The sequence below is a fragment of the Ahaetulla prasina genome, chromosome 2 (genome assembly GCF_028640845.1).
Source record: "Ahaetulla prasina isolate Xishuangbanna chromosome 2, ASM2864084v1, whole genome shotgun sequence".
Classification (NCBI taxonomy): domain Eukaryota; kingdom Metazoa; phylum Chordata; class Lepidosauria; order Squamata; family Colubridae; genus Ahaetulla; species Ahaetulla prasina.
Genome location: NC_080540.1, coordinates 61330660 through 61345914, shown reverse-complemented (window position 1 = coordinate 61345914; position 15255 = coordinate 61330660). Strand labels below are relative to the sequence as shown.

Below are 15255 nucleotides of genomic sequence, written 5' to 3'. Positions count from 1 at the left end.
TGTTCTATTCTACTCTATTCTACTCTAGTTTACTCTAGTCTAGTCTAGTCTATTCTATTCTTTGTCCCCAATGTCCAATCTGGAATTTGATCAGATATTTTATTACTATTGTGATTGGTTGCAGTGAGCCAGATGTTTAAATTGGATGAGTCCTCAAAGATCTGGGATATCCAGATGTTTGATGGTGTTAAAGATATTGTGCAGGACATAAACAGTTCCAAGTCGAGCTTCCTTTTGCAACTGACTGATGGTAATTCTGGGGAAAAATAACCAGTACATTATTCTTTTGCCTTTCTCTGAGTTTGTAGATCTGATGGGAAAGAATTAATAACGTTTCATTTCTCCATATTCACACACCACTTTAAATGCAATTCCTTTTCCTTAGCTGCATGATGCTAGAACTCTGGAAAAAAATCACATTCAAGGGTTTTGTGACTTTAACAAACAGTCACAAAACTTCTGTTAAATGTGTATGCCTATTTAACTTCCCTGCTTCTGGAATGAGCAACCTTCCAAAATATCCAAGCCACAGCTATTATAAAATTAACTTTCCAAGAGGCAAACTAAAACCGGACTCAGTCCACATGCAGTTTTTTTTTTGTTTTTGTTTACATTTATACCCCGCCCTTCTCCGAAGACTCAGGGCGGCTTACAATGTATAAGGCAATAGTCTCATTCTATTTGTATATTTTTACAAAGTCAACTTATTGCCCCCCCAACAATCTGGGTCCTCATTTTACCTACCTTATAAAGGATGGAAGGCTGAGTCAACCTTGGGCCGGGCTCGAACCTGCAGTAATTGCAGGCTTTGTGTTCTTAATAACAGGCCTTACCAGCCTGAGCTAAACCGGCCCCTTTGTTTGTTTAGATATTGCACAAATAAATACATATTGGAATAAACCCAGTGGTGGCATTCAGCCAGTTCACACCATTTCGGGAGAACCCGTTGTTAACTTTCTGAGCAGTTTGATGAACTGGTTGTTGGAAGAAATCATTAAGGCAGAGAACCAGTTAAATTATTTTAATCCCACCACTGAATAAACCCATCCCACTCTTTCTTGTTAGCTCACCAAGTTTTGTGACAAACCTGGTATTTCTTTACTGACTTTTACAGTTGGGCAATACTGATCATTCGAATCGGGTGAAATGCTCCTGGTTCGGACCGGATCGCCTGATCCAGTAGCGATGGCAGTGGGTGGTTCGGAGAACCAGTAGCAAAAATCCCTGCCCCCGCCCCATGCCCAGCTGAGCCGCACAATCATCAGAGGTTTGGGGTTTTTTTTACTTTTAAAAGCATTTTTTTGGCCAAAAAAATGCTTTTAAAAGTAAAAAAAAAGCCTCTGATGATTGCATGGCTCAGCAGGGATTGTCAGAGCCTTTTAAAAGCATTTTTTCTACAACCTTTTCTGCTGAAGAGGTTGTAGAAAAAATGCCTTAAAAAAAAGCTTTTAAAAGATAACAAAAGCCCTCGACGATCAGGCAACTCAGCTGGGATCATCAGAGCCTTTTAAAAGCATTTTTTACAACCTCTTCAGCCGAAGAGGTTGTAGAAGAAATGCTTTTAAAAGTTAAAAAAAAAGTTGGCCACACCCACCTAGTCACATTACCCCCAAGCCACGCCCACAGAACCAGTAGTAACAAATTTTACATTTCACCACTGCTTCGAATGCATTTGCACTTGTGCCAGTTAACCACGAACTAGGGAGCGAGAAACAAAGTTATCCTGGGGAAATGAATTTGACGTGGCACTGAAGGAAATACCCTGCTCTGCCACCTCTTACTCATTCTAATGCTTCAAGACAGATTGGCAGCTCCAGGTGACAATGCACTAGGCCAGGGGTCTTCAACCTTGGCAACTTTAAAAGTTGTGGACTTCAACTCCCAGAATTCTGAGAGTTGAAGTCCACAAGTCTTAAAGTTGCCAAGGCTGGAGACCCCTGCACTAGAAGCAGCAAGCAAAAGAAAGTGCTTCTCTTTCTTCAGCTCCTTCTGTTACTCTTGTGCGGAAGACCAGAGGTCTCTCAATGGTTGCAACTCTCGCTTCTTAATATACTTAATCCTGAGGGGTCCTTGGTGCTGCCTGAGCTTTTTTTTTTTTTTTTGTAGACGTTTCATTGCCAAACTTGGTGCTTACAGAATTTTCATCATTAATTTCACAACATAGAGACACATTTTGAAACGTGGATTTACAGATTTCAGTAAGAATACAGCTGTTACATATAAACTGGGTTGACAAAAACACAAATGAGGAGATGATAAGCCTCCTGGGAAAACAAAGGGAAATCATCAAAGCCATTAAAAAGCGAAAGTTAGAAAATTTTGGAGATGTGATGTGACGCCCAGAAAAATACGGCATCCTTCACTTAATCCTCCAGGGAAAGATTGAAGGCAAACGAAGTCCAGGCAGAAGAAGAACATCATGGCTTCAAAACCTAAGTTGGACAAAACTCAGCAGGACATTTTCATGCGGCTGTTGAAAAAAATAGGATTGCCAACATGATCGTCAATGTGAAGGAGAAGGTAAGACAGATTTAACCATAGTTTCAATTGGGAAAATGTGATCATCCTGGACCAAGCCAAGTACAAAGACACTAAGGAATTTCTAGAAACCTGGCACTCTAACAAATTAGCCATCAATAGACATATAGACATGAACAACATCTATAGACTATGCAAAAGAGACAATCAAGCAGGGAACAAAAAGACCTAAGCACATCTCCCCCAGCAATCAGCATCCAGATCAGCACAGATTAACTCCAAGGTTAACATCAGACAAGCCATCAAGTAAACGATACCCTAATCAAGAAACTGCCAAAGAAGCCAACAGCAAACAGCCCGATCAAAGAATCTCTAAGACCGCCTCCGCCACCACTTGACAGAGCAAACCACCAGAATATAAACTGACAGCAAACAGCGCTCTTTACTAGCACTTGAGGACGTTACCTAGTTTGGGTAATGAAACGTCTGCAAGAAAACACGCAAGCTCAGAGAGCACCAAGGACCCGTATCATGTCAACCCTGAGCTACAAAATATCCCCCCCTTTATTAATACTTAATCCTTTTGCACGCATCCAGAGGTCTTTCGCTCGGCCACTGCCCTAGTTCTCAGCCGAGCCCGAATATGGAGGACGCCAGCTACTATGCAAATCAGAGATCGAAGTGCCCGCCAATAAGAGCGCAGCTCCGCTCTCTCGGCCGCCAATGGGAAGCCAGCGAGAGGATGCGCTTGGATTTATATCCTTCAGCTTCTCGCGCTTGTTGTCATTGCAGCTGCGGCTATTCGGGGGCCCCCGTGGAAGTAACCAACGGTAAGGGGGGGGGGCCCGGGGGGAATCCCAAGGAGAGCTAATCGGAGCTGGTGGATCGGGGTCATTAGATCGGGATGAGGCCGCGGGTGGGAGGAGTGTGGAATGCGCGGCGTCAGCGTCCTGCCGCTCTTCTAGTCGCCCCCCTCCCCGCTTTGCTTACGCGGGGTGTTATTTCTCTCCCGCTATCCAGACGAGGCCGTTTCTGCCTGCTTTGTAACCGGGTGTCGGCGGCGCCTTAGCTCTTCCCGAGCGCCCAGCCTCGCCTCGTTATGTCCGGCCGAGGTAAATCCGGAGGTAAAGCCAGAGCCAAAGCCAAGTCTCGCTCCTCTCGAGCCGGCCTCCAGTTCCCCGTCGGGCGAGTGCATCGGCTGCTGCGGAAGGGCAACTACGCGGAGCGTGTGGGCGCCGGAGCGCCTGTTTATTTAGCTGCCGTCCTCGAGTATCTCTCGGCTGAGATCCTGGAACTGGCCGGCAACGCTGCGCGGGACAACAAAAAGACCAGGATCATCCCTCGGCACCTGCAGCTGGCCATTCGCAACGACGAGGAGCTCAACAAGCTGCTGGGCGGGGTGACTATCGCCCAGGGTGGGGTTCTGCCCAATATCCAGGCCGTGCTGCTGCCCAAGAAGACCCAGAGCTCCAAGAAATGAAGCCGGTTGCCTGGCTAAAGGAAAGGAGCCGCTCGCCCCTTTATTTCCTTGCGCCCCACCCACAGGATCTGGTGCAGCGGCCACCGGGCATTTTCTCCTTCCTTCCTTCCGCGTCACTTGCTGCAGCCCAGTACCGGGCAGATGATTTCTTTACCGCATCGTCTGTCCTGGTGCAGCCGGCGCTGAGCTGTCCCCGCTCGCCCTTCTCTTGCTAATCTGATCCTGGCACCTCTTGCCTGCTTCCCTCCCTCCCTCCCCGCCCCACGTCTCGGTGCTGCTGGTGCTACAACCGCTGGGTTCCTCGTGCGCTTCCTCGCCTGGCCCAGCGCTGAGTCCCCTGCTCCTTTGCAATGCTGGAGACTTGAGGTGGGAAAGAGCGGTCGTCATTTTTCGTGTCACCGAAAAAGGGCAGGTGCTTCGGGCCTGGCTGCCCTCTAGCGCCCTGCAAATAGATTTTTTTTTCTCCTCCGCCCCTTTTCTCTGGGACGATTGAGCCTAACATCCCATTGCTTTGGGAGCTATATAGCTTCAGCGATTGGAGGAAACAGTGGTCGTCCCCCCCTTTATTTTGCTCCCTTAAGTAGCTTTGATTCTTCTGGAGAAGAGGAGTGGGGGGAGGGGAAGGATTAGGCTTTTTTGACACTACAGTGGTCTTTGCATTTTTATCCTTGGAGAACTGAAAAAAATGGGAGTCATGAAGATGGGAAAGTCATGAAAGCAGCACAGGCCAACCTTGAGAAGGCAAGAAACTGCTTAGATAGTAGGCCTCGCTATGTGACAATGCTGATTTTATATCTCTTTCTGTACCTAAAAGGTGAGAGTATACAGAAGGAAGGAAGGGTTGGCCATTGCGTTGCACCAACAGTCAACTTAATCTCTTAAAACTGTGCGGTCCCAGAGCTGGAGATGGTGATGGATCGATCTCTCTGATGTTGTTGCACATCCCCTTTAAATGTGATCATGAATTTATGAATTGAAAATGTGGGAGGGAAGGAAGTGGTCAGGAATTTCTAAATGTGAAAATAACTTTTTTTTGCTGAGAAAGGAATAGCTTCATATGTTAATGTTTCCCTTGTTTGCTTTATGATGAGCTATTGTGTAGTTGTACTGGCACTCCATTCTTGTTTCTTTGTTGAGTTTTTGTTTGTGTGTTGCAACAAAATCTTAATGAGTAAATAATCTTGATTGAGAGGCAAAGACTTTCTAAGAATTCCTAGGATATGTACACATCATTTGCTTTATAGTCTTCCCATCAAGCAGCTCTTATAACACCTAATATGTCCCAGAGGCAAAAGTGGAATAGGAGTGCCACCCCATATGGAATATATTTCTCTTTCAAACAAAGGGGCTGGAGGAAAGAATGGGAAAAGAGATGCTGTTTATCTCTAAATTTGATATGATATATTCAGATCTGAATGTACTTAACAGTTTAAGTTTCCAGTTTATCTGGAAACTCATCCTAAGCAAGAATCTTTGGATTTAGGTCTATTTTTGTCCATTTGATGTCACTGGAACAAAAATCGAAGTATTTTAGTGTGACTGCTTTTGTGGTTTTCAGCCTCAATGATATACGTTTATTTTCTTGAAACAGGAAGCAGTTTTGTTGTATTTCCTCCTTCCATTATCAATTATCTTGTAATGCCACCTGTAATGATTGAAGTCTAGCGTTTGTACCCTAGTTTGCACTTTAATCTATATACAGTGTTTTTTTGTTTGGAATTTTGCTTCTAGTGCTTAAAAAAGAGTGCAAGTATGGCAGCCATCTAACTGTGATTCTCAGTAGCTTAATGTTTGGAGGTTGGGTTTTTAGGAAAAGAAATAATTTATACAAGAGTAAAATATCTAGCTAGTGTTGGTGGTTTGCTAAATAGGTGTTTGGATAACATATGAGCATGGAGGTTGGCCTAGCCTGTCCTGTAATGCCTAGTAGCTGTGGTACAGAGCCAAAACTTGCTTGCTTAGGTGAAAAGTTTATAGAGCCATGTGCATGCAGCAGTCTAGGATACTGAGCAAGTAGAATCTGTAATCATGTATATGGTCAGCTGTGTATGTGCAATTAAGTAGCATGTGTTCGAATCATCATGTGGGATGTAAATCTGTGAATGAACTGTTGTCTTGCTCTGGATTCAGCTAAGGATATCTAGACCAGTGGAGGCTGAGATACTTTAATAACAGAATAAGGAATGTGATTTGTTCAGTCAGTTGCTGGTGACTATACAGTCTCATTAGTGATACTTAAAAAAAAAACCTTTAGCCATCTATGTCTGTTTGTCTTGCCTGTTACACTACAGACCCAGGGGGGGAAAAGACCTCTTGGATTTAAATAGCTGTCTCATTTTTCTGGCACTGGGCCAGGCAGGCTCTTGCTTTCTGTGAGAATGAACGCTGATTGCATCATAGAAGGGAAGGAATCCTTGAAATGCAAAGAATGGCTGAGAACTGGAAAACAAGGGTTCCTTTATTTGTGTTTTCTGTCTTTTAAAAATTATTTTAAAAATCAGTATTTTGTGTTATGTCAACTATTGCTTTGTATTAGAAAATGCAAAAGTTGTGAAACTGGAAAGTGCAAAACAAATATTAAACTGATTCAGTCTTGAGTACACATCAAAATTGTCTCTCAACATGTCATTGATTTATCTGCTTGGAAATCTTGGTTCCTGGAAAGAGAAATGGTTAGAAATACTGTTGGGAGAAAGGAAAGATCAACAGCAGAAATGTCTTGTTTGCAGTGAGTCCCTTAACTTCATTTCCAAAGCTCTTTTCCATTGGGCATCTTGGATATGGTAGAAATTTATTTTTACTACTTTCTCTTTTGGCTTTTACTTGCTTTAAAGAAAGCCCTTGATTGCTTGATTGACTTTTGAATTCTTGATTTACTTAGACTGGGTGTGATATTGAGTCTCTTACTATACAGGTGAAACCCGAAAAATTAGAATATTGTGCATTATTTCAGTAATGCAACTTAAAAGGTGAAACTAATATATGAGATAGACTCATTACATGCAAAGTGAGATAGTACAAGCCTTGATTTGTCATAATTTTGATGGTTATGGCTTACAGCTCATGAAAATCCCAAGTTCACAATCTCAGAAAATTAGAATATTACATGAAATCAAAAAACAAGGATTGTACATAGAACAATATTGGACCTCTGAAAAGTATAAGCATGCATACGTACTCAGTACTTGGTTTGGACCCTTTTGCATCAATTACTGCCTCAATGCGGCGTGGCATGGATGCCATCAGCCTGTGGCACTGCTGAGATGTTATGGAAGACCAGGATGCTTCAATAGCGGCCTTCAGCTCTTCTGCATTGTTCGGTCTCATGTCTCTCATCTTTCTCTATGGGGTTCAGGTCAGGCAAGTTTGCTGGCCAATCAAGCACAGTAATCCCATGGGCATTGAACCAGGTTTTGGTACTTTTGGCAGTGTGAGCAGGTGCCAAGTCCTGTTGGAAAATGAAGTCAGCATCCCCATAAAGCTCGTCTGCGGAAGGAAGCATGAAGCGCTCCAAAATCTCCTGGTAGACAGCTATGTTGACCCTGGTTTTAATAAAGTACAGTGGACCAACACCAGCAGATGACATGGCTCCCCAAATCAACATAGACTGTGGAAACTTCACAGTGGACTTCAAGCATCTTGCAGTGTGTGCCTCTCCATTCTTCCTCCAGACTCTGGGTCCTTGGTTTCCAAATGAGATGCAAAAGTTGCTCTCATCAGAAAAGAGGACTTTGGACAACAACTGAGCAACAGACCAGTTCTTTTTTTCTTTATGTCAACGTTTCTGATGTTGTTTGCTGTTCAGGAACGGCTTGACAAGAGGAATACGACATTTGAAGCCCGTGTCCAAGATCTGTCTGTATGTGGTGACTCTTGATGCACTGACTCCAGCCTCAGTCCACTCCTTGTAAAAGTCCCCAACACGTTTGAATGGCCTTTTCCTGACAATCCTCTCCAGACTGTGGTCATCCCTGCTGCTTGTGCACCTTTTTCTTCCACACTTTTCCCTTCCACAAAACTTTCCATTAATGTGCTTTGATATAGCACTTTGGGAACATCCAACTTCTTTTGCAATTACCTTTTGAGGCTTTCCCTCCTTATGGAGGGTATCGATGGTTTTCTGCACAACTGTCAGGTCAGCAGTCTTTCCCATGATTGTGATTCCTACTGAACCAAACTGAGAGACCATTTAAAGGCTCAGGAACCCTTTGCAGGTGTTATGGCTTAATTAGCTGATTAGAGTGGGACACTTTGAGCCTAGAATATTGAAGCTTTTCACAATCTAATTTTCTGAGATTGTGAATTTGGGGTTTCCATGAGCTGTAAGCCATAATCATCAAAATTATGACAAATCAAGGCTTGAACTATCTCGCTTTGTATGTAATGAGTCTATCTCATATATTAGTTTCACCTTTTAAGTTGCATTACTGAAACAAATGAACTTTTGCACAATACTCTAATTTTTCGAGTTTCACCTGTATTTCAGTAGGTGTACAACTATTTCCATGATCTGTCTTCATCTGTGCAATAATTATCAATGCCATATCCTCAAAACAAGCTATATTAATAATTTTTATTGTAAATTAACAATATTTCTCAGGAACGTTATAATAAGTTATAATAATGCCCTTCTACGATTTAGATATAAAAGCTTAAGTCTTTATTTTTACAACTTACCATTATCAGAATAACGTAGCAGCTTCCATGCTTACATGAGCCATCTCTTCTGATAGGTCACTGTTGATGTTTTCTCTACTTGGACCGGTATGTCCCTCCAGTTGTAATGGTTGAAACTAGTTTGTTGTTAGGATGAGTACTTTTCAGACTCCAAACTGGTTCTTCCCTTTGGTAAAGTAATGGAGCAGGATTGAGTGGACATGATGGGAACAGAATGGTGGTTAATCATGTGATTTTTGTGCCCATCTAAGATAGTCTATTGCCCTTAAGTAGGATGGTGAATGCTTTTCCCTGCCAATTGAATGAGAGTAAGACTACAGTTCTACTGTAAACAGAAAGGGTGATGGGAATACGAGTGCTGTCATCTTGCTAAGAGTAAACCCTAAGGAGCAATAGACAACTCTCTTAGGTAACTTCTTTCTGACTCTGTCTGCTGCCATTTTCCCCTCCTGGTAAATACGTACCATGGTATTGTGCAAATTATGCAGTGGTGTCATTTGTCTCCTTTCCCCTTTGTGATGCTTTCTATCTCCCCAGAGTCCAAAAATAACAGGTGTCAGCATTCCAGAAAACCCTCCTTGCAGAAAAGACTCCGAAGCAAACATCTTTCAAAGTTCTTTTACTAGCATAGGTAACCTGGCACAGTTGGTGGAAATCCGAATCCGGGTTCCTCCCTCAGTAATACAAACTCCAAAATCCCCACCCTCAGGACCATCTGCCGATCACATGCTCCAATCTTCAACTGTCCCATCTCGAGACATCACTCCGGCCACTCCTTCTCCCGATGCGAGCTCAGCCTGACCTTGACCGGCAGGAAGAATGTTGTTATGCCTAATAATCCCTTGTACCACCCGCCCTCCCCTACATTCCCACACAGAAGAAAGTGGCAGCGTGTGGAAGCCTTCGGCCTAGTATGGCTTCTAAAGCTGACAACAGGACTTAATAACATTTGTGCCAATCCTGAACCCCAAGTGTTAGCTATGTAATTTTGCAGACAGGAAAGGTTTTAATGAATAATACAAATGTAGCCGTAAAGGAAATAAGCAGCTTATTGAGAAAGGGAAATAGTGTGATTCCACACCAACTCTTCTCCCAAAGATAATCACCTTGACTAAACTAGTTACTTACTCCTTTCTTAAATCAGGTGTGGGATTTCAGTATAGGACATTGTAGCAAGGATAATTGGAAAGACCTGTGTAGTTTGCAGCAGCAGCTTGTTTTTTTGATCCTTTGTTTTCTTGCTTCACACTGAGCTTTTCTCCCAGTTTTACAGAGTGAAGGCAGGAAGTAAAAGCCATCCTTTTCTAGGAAATTGCTGCTTTGCCCAAAGACAATATGTAATGTCCTGGGTCTTGGCCAGCACATCCAAAATTATCTAATGCCTAGCCCACTTTTCTAATAGTCTTGGTATTATAATAGGAATTATAAAGTCGCGGTCTACTTTTTATCAATTTTGAGATTACATAGTTTTGAATTTTATATATCCAGATCTCGCCCCCCCCCCCTTTCATCAAATGCTTTAAGACAGGGGTCTCCAACCTTGTCAACTTTCAGACTTGTGGACTTCAACTGCCAGAGTTCCTCAGAGAAGAACTTCAAGTCCCAGAGGAATTCTGGGAGTTGAAGTCCACAAGTCTGAAAGTTGCCAAGGTTGGAGACCCCTGCTTTAAGAGACACTGAGTTGCAAGTCACTAGGTTGCATGCCCTTTACCAGTATTTGTTAATGTGAAAGGCATGCCTTATCCTAGGCACTTTAGTTTTTGCATCCAGTTTCTGTGGTTTGTATTGAATTTTAGAAAGGAGCTTTAGATGTGGGAGAGGTGGGGAAGGAATTTTGTGTCAATTTTGCTACAAAGTGTTTAGTTTCCTTTCCTACCACCCGGATAACAAACGCTATTAAAAAGTGATCGGATGGATTTGGAGGGGTCAGCAATACTTCTGAAAACGTTCCTCTACGAGGGTTTCTCCGAGTTGAACCTCCCTTGGGTACGAAAACCTTTTAAGTTACGCTATCACAATAAATCCGCCTTTCCCAGCTTCGTTGTATTGTTTTCATTGTTCATGTTGGTTTTTGGATCATTTAAGGGAGTCGCATACATTAAGATGGATGGGGAATGGGATGGCAAAAAGGTTTTGGCTGCCTCGCTCTTAAAGCCCTTTCAAAATAAGCGAACACAAGAAGGGCATCTTCAAGCAACGAGGGACCGAAGAGCGCGGCGAGTAAAAACGGGAGAGCAAAATTTCTATAGCCAGAAGCCTTGACTCTGCCCCTCCTCCCACCCACCCGGAGTCTAGGAATCCGAAGCCTTCCGTCTGACGTCACTTCCGGCTCAGTGACTGATCTCGAGTGGCCAATCGGCATCCTCGCTTGCACATGCGCAAAGAACGCCAGATGACTCGATCTCAAAAGGCTAGGAATAGAAAACTCGCCAATGGGGGCGGGGCTTTGCAAAACGTCCGGGTGTGTCCGCTTTCGGGGTGGGCGTGAAAACGAGGTTAATCCTCCTTGGAGTTGGCCGGAGGGCTGCTTTACCTTTATTGCGGCCCTAGGCCGTTCAGCTGCCCACCCAAAGAAGGCTACCCCAGAATGTAAGGTTATCTAGCAAGGAAAAAACCTAGTGGAGGAGACCGGAAAGGGGGGCGCATCTTTGGCAAAAGCTTAGCTGAAGCAGAAGGGACGCAAACAGCCACGCCCACCCAGCTAGTTGCATTGGTAGGGAGAGGGCGCCAAACATCTGCACCGAGCCCTTCCATCATATCCACCTCGAGACCCCGATTCCTCAAGAGTGATGTCGGCATCTCACGATTCCAGCGCCCCCGGCATCCCATCTTCCCCTCCCATCCCCCCCCCCAATAAAGACTGTCTCGTTTCGATCCCGAATATAAATAACACCGAGGAAGCAGAACGTGAGAAAATGTTTTAAACGATTTATTGAACAAAAAAACACGAGGAAATTTTGTATTTAAAAAAGGCATTTGAAGACGAAACCTGAAAAGGACGATACAAAATCTTGTAGGCGAAGGTGAACTGCATTCTCCCCCCCCCCACTTCCCGACCCGATTCGACTAAACGCGTATTTCAACCCTGCAGTGATTGCGCAAGTCTCCCAGGTAAAATCAGCTACTCTGTTGGTCACTTGGTCCCATGCGACCGCCCCCCCCACCCCCTTGCAATTGCCGCCAGCACTCCAGGCCCAAGAACTGGGCGGACGCCCGTGCATCCAACAGGCTGTTGCCATGGCATCTCAGCCTTTAAAGAGGGGGCTGGTAGTTCAAACTTTAGGAATCCACCAAGGATGACTCCCCGCCCGTTCCCCTGCAGTAAAATTGGAGGCTGATGACAAGGGGCCGAACCTCGCCCAGAAATGGGGGGTGGGGTAGGGAGTATTTACAACGACATCACACTACTTTTGCAGAACACAAAAGCAGAAAAGCAAGCTTCCAATGGCAACAATATTCCAATAAAAAGGAAAAGGGTGCGAGGTGAAGGTGTACCACCTTTCCACGATCCAAAATGTCCCAATGATCTCGATAGGGGTCTGTGGTTGAAAGCGAAGTGCTATTTTACACACGCCCGCCTTCCGAGGGAAGAAATGATGCAGAAATGGGGCTCAAAAAAAAATCAAAAGCAGGAAACATGGCTCTGTGCTTCGAGCTAAAAGTCAAGTGTCGTGTCGGGCTTAAAAGTCTCGGGGCGAAAGACAACGGAGGCGGCATCTTCCCTCCAAGTCGGAGGCCGGCAGTCTCATTTCCTGCTCTTCAGCGCCTTGGGCTTCGCCGATTTTTTCACCTTCTTGGCGCTGGGGGAAGGGACGCTTTTCTTGGGGGCTTTCTTCGCTTTCACCTTGTCTTTCTTGGCGGTCCCGCCGCCCGCGCCTTTCTTGTGCGATTTCTTCTCCAGCTTTTTGCTCTTGGCGACGGGCTTCTTCTCGACCTTTCGCGAAGTGGACGCGACGACCGCCTTCTTGTGGGATTTGGCGTGGGAGCCGCCGCCGCCTCCTTCGGTTCCCCCCTCCAGCTTTTTCCTGTTGAGCTTGAAGGAGCCATTGGCGCCGGTGCCTTTCACTTGGAGCAATGTGTCGTTTTGCACCAGCGCCTTGATGGAGTATTTGAGATAGGTCCGCCCGTTTTGCTGGTCGAACCAAGCCACTTTCTTAGCTTCGTTGTAGATTTTGGCCAGCGAGGAGCCATTACGCTCGCCCAATTTGCGGATGGATTCCACCACTAGCTGGCTGTACTTGCCGGGCTGGTTCTTTTTCTTGTTGTTTTTCTTCTTCTTGGATGGGGAGAGCGCCGACACGCCACCTTTGGCTTTCTTAGCCGCCCCCTTTTTTTCCGAAGCCAGAGGCGCCTCTTCTGTCTCGGTCAGCGGCAGGTCAGCTTCTTCCAGTTCAACAGACATGCTGGCAAAACGCGCTGACTTTCAGGCCAAAATTTGTTTGGAGCGAACGCTCGGCTGGACCCTCGGAACTCTTTTTCCGCGAGGCTGGCTCACGGTCGCGGGGGCGCCGGCTCAGCGAAGACGAGAAGCAAGCAGAGGGACCGAGCACGGCTTTCTTCGATGTCGCCTGAGAAAAGCAATCTGCCTGGGCGGGCTTCCGCACCGCTCTTTATATGCGTCAGGAGCGGACCATGTTGAGAACAACAACAGGGAGCGAGAAGGCAAGCTCTGAATTGTGCTTTTTGTGGCCCCTTCGCCGAGCTCTCTCGCACGCCTCCGGGGCCGCAGGGACCAGATGCCGTTGGCATCTGCTGCTCCCGACGGTACCTGATCCAGCTGCCTGGGTGTCAGAGTTTTCCGGACACGGGAAAGGCTCTTCAGAGGCGATTTTAAAGGCGCACCCTATACTGGGGAAAGACAGAGGATAGGGGCGCCCTATATGGAGGGCTCTGCACCTCCTAGAAAGAGCCCCAGCTCTCGGGGAGCGCATGGCTCAGATAGGAAAGCGGGGCCCGCGTGTCTCTGTCCGGTCGGGGGGCGCTGACGAACCTCGGGGGGAGCACTAGCCCTGGGTTAATTTGTTGTAACTAACACACTGGACGCCCTCACGTGGTCGGCTGCAGCAGCACGGAGCCGGCGAGCAGTTTTCAGGGGGTCCCCGCCCGAACTGGAGGGGCTGTGACTCAAGATACTGCGCGGTTCAGAAAGGGTAGGGTTTGGCCCGCCGGGCCCCCACACATGGTAGCGGTCATTATCCCGTAAACTGAGTGCGTAGCTGAGTAGAATCCCTACCCGCATCAAGTGGATGGGGGTTTTTTTGGTCTCGAGTTCAAAAAAAAAAAAAAAAGCAAATGATGTGGCAGAGAAAGGGACGCTGTCGGTAAAACTTTTTGAGGTCAGAGGGGTAGAAAGTTGCAGTTTACACACGCACCGGCGAAACGAGCGATGAGCGACGGTCTTTCGGCTGGAATTGGGAGAAGCCAAAAAGGTCAGCAGGGGCGCGAATTTCTCGCGCTGACTTTGGGGATCGGTACGCATTGTACCTATTGGGATCGGTGGGAGGATGGCAGCCCCTTTAAAAACTGGCGGCGGCGAGGCTTGAACTTGAAACCAGCAAAAATCTCTGGCGGGCACACGTGTTTTTTAAACGCCTTTACCCGCTCTCGCTTTTTTTCCCCCTTCAAATCGAGAAAACTTTGAAAAGCAGCGCCGCGCGAGGGAGCGCAACCGGGGTGGGTGACCTCTTCCTCGTCCACCCTCCTTTCGGCTGAAGAAGGGAAGGGAGAGAATCACCCCTTTAAGTCACTGATGGCATGGGGAGATTGGCGGCGGGAAAGCCGTAATGGCGGAGGTGCCCGCACAGCAGAGCCGGATTTCCAGACACACCTTCCATTCCCCGATTTCGGAGAAAACGGAATTTTGGGCAAGGAGGCCGACATTTCCGAGAGCCCTCGGGCTACGAGGACGCCTCTTATTTCTCCCGGAACGATGCCCCTCTTCTTTTGCCTGGCAACCGCCTTCCGAGCCACGCATTTTGGAGCAGGTTGCGGAAGGCGGGCGCGGGGAATATTTGCTTGTGTTTTTTGTGCGATTGTTTGAAATCAGGGCGGGGGGGGGGGAGAGAAACTCCCTGTAGGAGGCGGTGGGCGGGTTGGCTGCTAGCTTTAAAGCAGCTGCAGCTGGAGAACAGAGCGAGAGAGAGAGGAAGGAGGGAAAACGTCTCTCAGTGGAGAGAAGCAGAATTAAAGTGAAATGTTGCCGCCAAGACAGAGAAGGTTCGTCCCTCCACGGATTCTTGAAGCTGCTGCTGCCGCCTGCATCCCCATGGACTAGGGCCGTCCCAAAAAATGCCACCCCGCGCTTGCTCTGCCCTCGGCGTCGCTTAACAGTGCTAAAGGCCAAACGCGGAGCTCTGCGATGAGAAGAGTCTCATCATAGGGGGCAGCCGGCTGCCCAACTGCGCCATCCCTCCCGCCTCTTCAACCTGTCCTCCTCTCGCAGAGCCTCCCCGCGCCTGGTTTTAAGAGTGGAGTTTGCGCAGAAAAGAACTCGTGGTCAGTGAGCATCGCTGTAGTAGCTGTTGGTTTGAGAGACTGGTGGATGAAACCAGAAGACTTTAAGCAAGCAAGAATTGAGGCCTGAGAAAGGAGATTTTGCAGTTTGCTAGAAAGTGCCTTCC

At 46.5% G+C, this 15255-nt stretch overlaps 2 protein-coding genes across 2 annotated transcripts; one reads left to right on the top strand and one right to left on the bottom strand.

Moving 5' to 3' along the window:
- Window positions 1-3155: 3155 nt before the first annotated feature.
- LOC131192226 (histone H2A type 2-B-like) lies at window positions 3156-5180 on the top strand. Its single transcript, XM_058171198.1, has 2 exons — window positions 3156-3308; window positions 3499-5180. The coding sequence occupies exon 2, from the start codon at window positions 3578-3580 to the stop codon at window positions 3956-3958; it is 381 nt and encodes a 126-aa protein (XP_058027181.1). The 5' UTR covers window positions 3156-3308; window positions 3499-3577; the 3' UTR covers window positions 3959-5180.
- Window positions 5181-11679: 6499 nt separating this feature from the next.
- On the bottom strand, window positions 11680-13233 carry LOC131193249 (histone H1.10). Its single transcript, XM_058173249.1, has one exon. It carries the CDS (start codon window positions 13035-13037, stop codon window positions 12381-12383), a length of 657 nt encoding a protein of 218 aa, XP_058029232.1. The 5' UTR covers window positions 13038-13233; the 3' UTR covers window positions 11680-12380.
- Window positions 13234-15255: the final 2022 nt, after the last annotated feature.